The sequence below is a fragment of the Dasypus novemcinctus genome, chromosome 30 (assembly GCF_030445035.2).
Source record: "Dasypus novemcinctus isolate mDasNov1 chromosome 30, mDasNov1.1.hap2, whole genome shotgun sequence".
In the NCBI taxonomy this organism is placed as follows: Eukaryota; Metazoa; Chordata; class Mammalia; order Cingulata; family Dasypodidae; genus Dasypus; species Dasypus novemcinctus.
In genome coordinates this window covers 44,410,544-44,420,695 of record NC_080702.1, presented here as the reverse complement: position 1 = coordinate 44,420,695, position 10,152 = coordinate 44,410,544, and the positions used below count along the sequence as shown (strand labels likewise).

The window sequence follows — 10,152 nt, the reverse complement described above, 5'->3', positions numbered from 1 at the left end:
AAACAGAGGTTGGCTGTCACTATGGGCACCAAGCTGGAAGGGAAAATGGATGTTAAATGTGGGTAACCAAGGTAAATGGGGGGTAAGAGAGGAGTTTCGTTGAGAGTACACAAGGATGGATATAAAACATGTAATATTACACCATAACATATAGGAGATGACAGACTGATAATGTAAACCATAATGTAAAACATAGGATAACTAAGAATGTAAAAAACTCTGTATCCTAAAGTATGCACCACAATGTAAGCACAGATGTCATCTTGTTTGAAAGCTATTGTCTCAGACTCTGTACATCACGTTAAGTAAATATGATGTGAATAGGGTGTAAGAGTATCGCTGTGGAAGGGAAAAGGTTTTGTGGTGGATGTATGGGAGTGCTGTATACTATATATATATGCATTGCTGTGGTCTAGGGCTCCTGTGAAGAGAAGCTCAATAATTAGGGGGGAGGGGGAAGATAGGATGTAGAATTTTTTCCAAGTCAACATGTATTCTTTATCTAACCTTTAAACCCATCGCTATATGCCATTTCCTTTTAAGGGACCCTGACATTATATTGGGCTTCAAATTTCAGGGAGTTCTGGATCACAGAGTGGTTCAACAAAGGCAATGGAGGAATACTGGTATGGGATACCATTGACAGGGAATATATGGCTGACAGGGAGCTGCACAGAACATATGTCCAGGGTGCATGGCAATGTTTGGATATACTCATAGTGGCAACAATTATAAACCACAGCAGGGGGGGTACTGGCTTCCTGGCCAGTGGTGCTCTGTCGTGGTCCCTAGGCAAGCAGCGACAGTCTCCCAGGTGCAGCGGCAGGGACCGGGAGGGAGTGAGTGTTCAACAGTGAGCCCCTGATGCTAATGACTATGCTTGTGAGCTGATAAGCCTAAAATAAGAACAAGGCCTAGAGCTGCATTGTGCCTGGGAATTTCCTCCTGTCAGCCTTCATGTTACTCAAATGTGGCCAGTCTCGAAGCCAAATTCAGCATGTAAATGCAATCCCTTCCTCCCAGCGTGGGACATGACACCCGGGGATGAGCCTCCCTGGCACCGAGGGACGACTATCAACTACCAACTGATGATGCAACTGGAAAATGACCTTATACGGAAGGTTCAATGCGGAATATCCCTGTCTACATAAAATAACAAGACTTTAAAATGCTGTTTGTCCTAATGTAAGGGGGAATTGGAAAGGAGAAATGAGTTTATATGGCTACGAGTCTTCAAAAAAGAGTCTGGAGGCTGTCAGAAGGATTGCCCTTATGCACAACAGAGCAGAGTCTGAGAGACAGATAAAGCAGATACAACCCCCAGATATCGGTTCCGTCAAGAGCTAAAGAGACCCATGGGAGTTATGGTCATGGCTGATGGGGTTAACTACCAGGTCAGATGGCCCCTCTTTGGAACTGGTGTTTATGTGTGATGAATCTGGACCCAGATGGGATCTCTCTTCATAAGACTTTCATGCTAATGTGCTGGAGGTGCAGTTAGTGTTGGGGATTAAGATATATTTAGGGTATCTGAATCTCTGGACTGACAATGTGATAGCCAGGTCCTGAGCCTCAACAGACTCCAGCACCTACAATCTGACTTATTGGGCTCACCACACTCAGCTAAGATGGAGTTAAAGAAGGACAACCACCACACCATGGAGCCTAGAGTGATTACAACTGAAAGTGGGAGGATTGCATCCAGCATCCATGTGGAATCTGAGCCTCCTCTTGGCATAGAGGTGCAATGGACACAACCAATCCAATGTCCACATAGAAAAGGTGGCATTGGATTGAGAAAAGTGGACATGATGGCTGATGGGTATGGGGAAAGGCAGGAAGAGATGAGAGGTGGAGGCATCTTTGGGCATGGAGCTGCCCTGGATGGTGCTTCAGGGGCAATCACCGGATATTGTAAATCCTCACAGGGCCCACTGGATGGAATGGGGGAGAGTATGGGCCATGATGTGGACCATTGACCATGAGGTGCAGAGGTGCCCAAAGATGTACTTGCCAAATGCAATGGATGTGTCATGATGATGGGAATGAGTGTTGCTGGGGGGGGAGAGGTGGGGGGGTGGTGGGGTTGAATGGGACCTCATATATATATTTTTTTAATGTAATATTATTACAAAGTCAATAAAAAAAATAGAAAAAAAAACACAACCTTTTTTGTGGAAACCACAAAGGTAGTATTCAATGTTTTCGAAGGATAAGTGACCCCTAATGGCCAAAAGTGTCTTTAAAAAGAACAAAGTTAGAGGACTCTCATTTCATGACTTTAGAATATATTATTTAGCTACAATGGTAAAAACAGCATGAAACTGCCATAAGAACAGGCAGACAAAAGGGACTGAGTCAAGACTCAAAAATTGAACTTCATTTCTACAGTCAGTCCAAAATTTTGACAAGGCTGTTTAGCTCACTCACCTGGGTCAGAACACGCTATTCCATAAGTGTTTCAGGGAGAACTGGATAGCCTTATGCAAAAGAAAGAAAAGAAACCCTGATTTCACAACTTATACAAAAACTATCTCAAAATAGATAAATTATTTAAATATAAAAACAGCAACCATAAAATTCCTAGAAGAAAAGTTGGGAAAACATCTTCAAGATTTTGTGGTAGGTGGAAGTTTCTTAAATCTTATACCCAAAGCATGAGCACCAAAAGAAAAAAAAGAAAAAAAAAATAAATGTTGCATCCTCAAACTTCAGCACTTTTCAACCTCAAAAGATTTTGTCAAAATGTTGAAAAGGCAAGCAACACAGTGAGAGAAAATATTTGGAAATCACATATCTGAATAGGGCTTAATACCCATTCTTTATAAGGGGATCATACAACTCAACAATAAAAGGATAAAAATATCTGATCAAAAATTGGGCAAAAAAATTGAAAAAAAATTTCCAAAGAAGAAATACAAATTGCAAAGAAAGCATGAAAAAATGTTCAATATCACTAGAGATTAGGGAAATGCAAATCAGAAGTGCAATGAGATATCATTTAACAGCTATTAAAGCTGGAAAACTGTAAATGTTGGAGAGGATGTGGAGAGTTACGAATATTTATTCACTGTTGATGGGAATGTAGAATCATACAGCCACTGTAGAGGACTGTTTGGCAGTTCCCTCAGAAGTTGAATATAGACTTGTCATGGTACCTGGCAATACCTTGGCTAGGTATATACCTAAAAGAATGGAAAGCATTGAAATTGAACAGATATCTGTCCATTAATCTTCCTAGTTGTGCTATTCACAAAAACCAAAAATTGGAAACAACACTGGTGTCCATCAACTGAAGAATGTATAAACACATCGTGGATTATACAAATGATAGAATATTATGTAGCACTAAGAATAAATGAAGTTGTGAAACATATGACAACATGGATGAACCTGGAGGACATTATGATGAGTGAAGCACGCCTAACACCAAAGGGCAAATGCTTTATGATTGCCATATTATGAACTAAATTAACCATGTGAAGTATAAATATATTATGAGAAATGAATATGAGTAGAATTGCATATATAAGTCCGTTTTTCTTTGATGCTGTACAAATGTAAGTATACAGTAAAAATTATTAATATCATACAAAATAGGCCAAAACATTATAAGTGGAGACCAGAAACTATATATTGTATAATTTCATTTATATAAATTGTAATTATAATTCAATTTATAAAGATGCATGTACATTAGTGGTTATGTAAATCTGAGGTAGGAATGATAAGTGATGTGGAGTATTCCTTTTTGGTTTAATGAAATTATTCTAAAATTTTTGAGATGATGAATATACAACACTTAGATTATACTAAAGACCATTGATTATACACTTTGGAAAGCATAACTAGACACATCAGCTATATGCATTGGAGGACATATAGAGAGATTGAGAGGTGAGGAATTTTCTTGTTTCATTGATTTTATTAGAATTATTTAAATAATGAAAATGCTGTAATAATGATAAAAGTGGTAAATGTACAATTGTATGATTATAGCAAATACATTTGATTGTACAAATTAAATGAATTGTAAGTTTGTCAATATGTTTCTACAAAATTGATTTTGATACTTTTTAAAAAAAGTGGTTGCTTTGTTCTGGCAGCAACTGCCGTACACCTTCATCCTTCTGGCATCTCTGACAATTTTATAAATACCAAATTATGTGTATTAACTAGTTTGCTTCTGAAAATTCAGGCAACTGTTTCTGCCTTTAATACTGATTCTAGAAAATGCTATAAGAGAGACTATTTGATTCAAAATAAAATATGGAAGAAAGAGGTGGATTTGATAAATATATTTAAAGATGTAGAATGCTGAAAATCAGGCAAGTAACATATTTTTTCTATACACTTGTGTGAGTATCTAAATTTTGATCTCTCAGTGTTTCAACTCTGTTAATCAGGGGAATTTTTCTAAATTTGAGACAAGTAATTCTTTTATAGAAAGAGTGTTTGTCAACTTTTTAAAGGCAAGCTTCATGTCCTTGTTTCTAAGACTATAGATAAAGGGGTTCATCATGGGAGTGACCACCGTGTACATCACTGAGGCTATTGCACTTGCCCTTGAGTTTTGAGTAGCAGCAGAACTAAGATACACCCCAAGACATGTACCATAAAATAAAGAAATTACTGAGAGGTGAGACCCACAAGTAGAAAAAGCTTTATGCTTTCCCCCACGTGTTGAAATTCTCAAAATGGAGGATAAAATCTTAGAATAAGAGTAAAGGACTCCAGTGAGTGGAATAACAGCCAGAAGTCCAAATGCAATAAACAGCACTAATTCATTGAGGAAGGTGTCAGAACAAGCAAGTTGGATAACCTGATTAATTTCACAGAAAAAATGGGGGATTTCCAACACTGTACAAAAAGACAACCTCAGAACCATTAAGGCATGTAAAAGAGACACTAAAACACTCAATAAACAGCATGCCAGCAGCAGGAGTGCACAGAGCTGAGGATTCATGATGACTGTGTAGTGCAGAGGGTGACAGATGGCCACAAAGCGGTCATAGGCCATCACCGTCAAGAGGTAGCTATCTAATTGTCCAAAAAGCATGAAAAAATACATCTGGATAATGCAGGTTTCATAAGTTATAATTTTGCTTTCTGTGTGGAAGTTCAGCAGCATCTTTGGGACAGTGGTGGAGGTGAAACAGATATCTGTAAAAGACAAGTTAGAGAGGAAGAAATACATGGGTGTGTGGAGGCGGGAGTCTGAGATAATGGCCAGGATGATGAGCAGGTTACCAATGAAGGTGACCATGTACATAATCAAGAACAGTCCAAAGAGGAAGGGCTGCACTTCAGTATCTTCTGAGAGACCCAGGAGGATAAATTCGGAAACGTATGTTTGGTTTTCTGGTTCCATGTAGCTGATGATACTACTGGAAAAGAGAGCAGAGAAATGCAGATTAAGCCACAAGAAGGAAGCAGGAAATTATCATAACTTCTATAGTTTTCAAACTCATTAAGTTAATGATTTTTATTAGATAGATAGATTGATAGATAAAAAGATAGAAAGAAAGAAAGATATTATGTAGAACCCTTTACCTGAATATACCAGGGAAAACAAATACTCCTTTATCTCCTTCATGGTATTTCTAACTTGCTATCCTTGTCCAAAATTGTGAACATTTTCTCACAATAATATTTCACATTAAGAATTCTTTTAGAATTGATTATAATCAGTAAACATTTTGACTGCTCATTTTGTACCTTGTAAAGAAGCCCTTGGGGTAATGGATATTAGTGATGTTTGCACAATATTCTGAATATAATTGATATTACCAAATTGAATACTTGAAAATGAATAAAAAGGGAAATATTAAGTTTTATATAATTTAGTACAATAAAAAGATGAAAGTAATTAATTAAATGATTACAGGCAATCTGGTTTAAGTGCAATAGACACAAAATTATAAAGATGTGGTTTCTTTCCAAACTGATCTTTTTTAAAAAAGAAACCTAGATCACACTTAATGTTACACTAAAAAATATGACAGGTTCCCATATACCCCAATCCCCACACCTCCCTCTCCTCCCACATCAACAACAACTTTCTTTACTGTGGTGCATTCATTGCATTTGATGAATACATTTTGGAGCACTGCTACACAGCATTCATTACAGACTGTGTTGCAGTTTACAGTCTCTCCCAATCCATTCAGCCCAACCTGATCTAAAGTTCAACTCAAACCAGTTCTAAATGCCAGCAAATAATTTTTACGATATTGACAAACTAATTCTAAAATATATATGGAAAGATAAAAAACATAGAAAGCTAATATAATACTAAAGAAGATAATGAAAGTTTTAGGAAATATTTTCCCTGATACTTACTAGCTAACCTAAACAATACTGAAGAACAAGAATGTTGTTCTTCATGCTAATTGCTATCAAGATATACTATAATAAAGTGATTAAACACTATTACCTTGTTGAAATAAACATATAAACTAATGTTTGAGACCGAGAAATAGATCCACAGAAATGCCGTCTGGTTATCTGTGACAATAAGAAAAGTCAATTCAAATGAGAAAGCATGGGCTTTTTAGCAAATTATGCTGGAGCAATGGCATGCAAATGTGCAGACTTAAAGGAAATTAGAAACAGATTGTGTATATTACACAAATTAACTCAATGTGAATGACACAATTATATGTAAAATGTGAAGTATGAAATTTCTAGAAAGAGACATAAATGAAAATCAAATGTCATTGGTTTGTCGATGAGTGTTTAGTTATATAACCCAAAGGACTATGCATGGTAAAAGAAACTGTGTAAGTTACACATTATTAAATTGGAAAACATGTGTTTTGTGAAAGTCATTGGTAAGGGAATGAAAAGAGAATCAACAGACTTGGGGAAAATATTTGCAAAACACATATAAATTATTTGTATTAAAAATAGACAGAACACTTAACATACAAAAATAAGAATGGAGACAGCCTTTTAAAAATGGGCAAAATATCTAAGCAGAATCTTAACCAAGAACATGCATAATTGTCAAATAAGCATATGCCAAAAGATGCTCAAAATTATTTGTCAGTAATGAAATGCAAAATTAAAACTGCAATGATATAGTATCACATGTTTATTAAAACAGAAAAACACCTAAACACCGACAATACCAATTGCTCATGATGATATGAAGCAATATGAGTGTCATTCATTGCTAGTGAAAATACAAAATAAACCAAATGTTACAGACAGAAGACAGTTGAGCAATTTCTTGTAAAACTAAACCCAATTTTACCATACAACCCAGCAATTGTCCTCATAGATATAGATGGAGCTTATTTGAAAACACAATTCCCCACACAAAAAAACACATATGCATTTTTATCGGAATTTTATTTATACTCTCCAAAACCTGAAAGCCATGAAGTTCTACTTCAGTAGGTGAATAGATAAACACACTGTGCTGTATCTCTAAAGAGGAATAATAGTGCTAAAAATGAAACAGTCCATCCAGCCACAAAGAAAGGCTGAATCTCAAATGATTCATGTGAAAGAAACTACTCTAAAAATGCATGACCTGGATAAGGCAGAACAACAGAAAATAGAATGGTTGTGAGGGACATAGGGTGAGAGGAGGAGGGTTGAAAAGGTGAAGTATATAAGAACTGTTAGATGTGTGAAACTATTCTGTACAATACTTTAATTGTCAAACAATGATATTGTGCAATTGTAAAAACAAATTGAACATGACAATACAAGGAGTAAATGTTAATGTATGAAAAGCATATATTTAAGAGTTCAAGAGAATTCTATGATTGAATGCAAAATGTTCAAAAACAACCTAACTGTATTACAATGTATGACATACACTCTTGGGTGTTTATACAGGAAAAAGCTGCTGAAATAGTAATACTGGACATGAATGGAGTCTGTAAAATGACACTGTGTGTTAGTACTGTACTCTAGTTATAGAGTTATATCCCCCCATGATTTAGGTTAACAACTCTTCTAATTCTATATATGTTCACTGATATCAAGCAGTGAAGTAAATGGATAATGGATGGAAGGCATAGTTTTCTCACTGTGGAATGGGAGGTTACAGATAAACAAAAGGAGGAACCTGGACTGTACTATGTGGTAATGGTTTAGAGTTAGACACATTAGTATGAACTCGTGAATGTGAATAGAGATAGAGAGACTTGCACATTCAAATAATTAGATATACATATATACACAGGATAGTGCGCACACATATATTTCCTTACACTCTCCATGGGTACGATCAGTAGCATGGTGCATATAAATCACAAACATTGGACTTTAACACAATTCTCTAAGAAGAGTCTTCTCGCTATAACAACTGATTGCAGGATTGCGAATAGAATTGTACAAGAAGGGCCTGGACAGCTTCCAATAACAGAAATTAAACAGGAGCTAAAATAAAACCCCCAATTGTAGGTATAATATCAAATATACCCATGGCATGAAGGAAAGAGCCTCTATGGCCAAAACTGGAAGAAACAGAATAAGAAAAATGTTGTACTGTATTACAACCCAAAGTATAAAATAAATGTCATGAGTAAATACTGATATAAACAAATAGTTGATTAAATAGCTAAGAGACAACTGCCCATGCAGAAGAATTTCAATAAGTTATGTAGACATTGCATGCTCAAGAATGTGGAGCATAAATTCACTCCTGAATGTGGGCTTCACATAGTGAATTGTTTTCACAGGTGATATAGGGAAAGGCAGAGAATGAGGAAATTTTTGGTAGGGGAACTGCAAAACACAGTTGATCGATATTATCATCAAAGGTGATAAATCAGGTTGATAAGATGCAACCTGGATATGATGCAATGAAAATGGCACTTTATCTCTGGGTCTTCCTTCTGAAAATAATTCTAATCTAGGCATGAGAGGAACATCATAAAAATTCCAATTGAGGGACACATTTAAAAAGACCTGTCCCAGACTCCTCAAAAACTATCCAGTCATGAAAACTGAGGACAGTCTGAGAAGCTGTCCCCATCACAAAGGAACTAAGAAATTATGACAAATAAATGTAATTTTTTGTGGGAAGCTGGCTTACCTGTTCACTATTTGTTGCACTTGCCCCAATTATTGTAAATGTTGTCATGCTGATGAGGAACACTGCCTTGGACTTCCTAATAAATATGATGTGGAAACTACGGTCGAGGCTCTCAGTTCCAGAAGCTGTGGGTCCCCTGGTTCCATCCCTGTTTCCTATCTCATGTTTCTCTTTGTCCTTTATTTCTGTAACTTCTGAGTCACCTTTCCTTCAAGCAAACCTGTTGCTGAGGTGGAAATCAGCAACTGGCGCCCAATGTGGGGTCCAAAGGGGAGAAGGCTCATTTGGGCCAAAACTAAAAGTTGGTGTAATGGCATAAAGCCCCGAGTGGCACAGAAAGCATTTCAAGTCCTCAATAAGTAAGGACACTATGGTTTGTTTTTGCAGGGTTACGATGGGAAACAGAGACAGTTCAACAAAATATAAGCTGTATATGTGTCTCTTGAAACAAATTCTCAAAGGAAAAGGAGCTAAGGTCACTGAGCCTTGTATTTTGGAACACTTACAGGTTATAGAACAATATTGTGCATGGTTCCTAGCAATAGGAAGTTTAGAATTAGGAGACTGGGAAAAAGTGGGAAGAGTTAGAAAATACCTGTATGAGGTGTTCTGTTGCTATGACTATTTGGCCCATTTGATTATAATTAAATCTGTTTTAGAACCCTTGCAAACAGTAGAGGATGAAGATAGAGAATGTGAGGAAATTCCTCCCATTTTCTTGGCCTCAGCACCTTCATTTACTGACTTTAGAAAATTAGTTTCCCACAACAAACTTTATTTTGTGTGGAAATTGGCAATAACGGGGGAAAAAGGTTAGCAATTTTGAAGACTGTGTCTACTGTTCTTGAATTTTAAAATAAATTTAATACTGTTCTAAATGATAGTTCATTAAGAAATAAAATTATTGATGAAATGCAAAAATCCTAGTTGTATCAAACCCCAAGTCAAACCAAACACAATTCCACGTCTTGGACAAGAATATCACACTGCTGAGAGTCTTCCATTCTTTGTCAATTAAAACAGAATGGTGAAGCCATTTCATAAATTTTTTTTTTTAATTTTTTTATTTTTTATTGACTTTGTAATAATATTACATT

General features: G+C 36.2%; 1 protein-coding gene across 1 annotated transcript; it reads right to left on the bottom strand.

The window, feature by feature from the left end:
* Positions 1-4,402: 4,402 nt before the first annotated feature.
* LOC131276859 (olfactory receptor 7A17-like) lies at positions 4,403-5,371 on the bottom strand. Its single transcript, XM_058290436.1, has one exon. It carries the CDS (start codon positions 5,369-5,371, stop codon positions 4,403-4,405), a length of 969 nt encoding a protein of 322 aa, XP_058146419.1.
* Between the last annotated feature and the right edge of the window lie 4,781 nt (positions 5,372-10,152).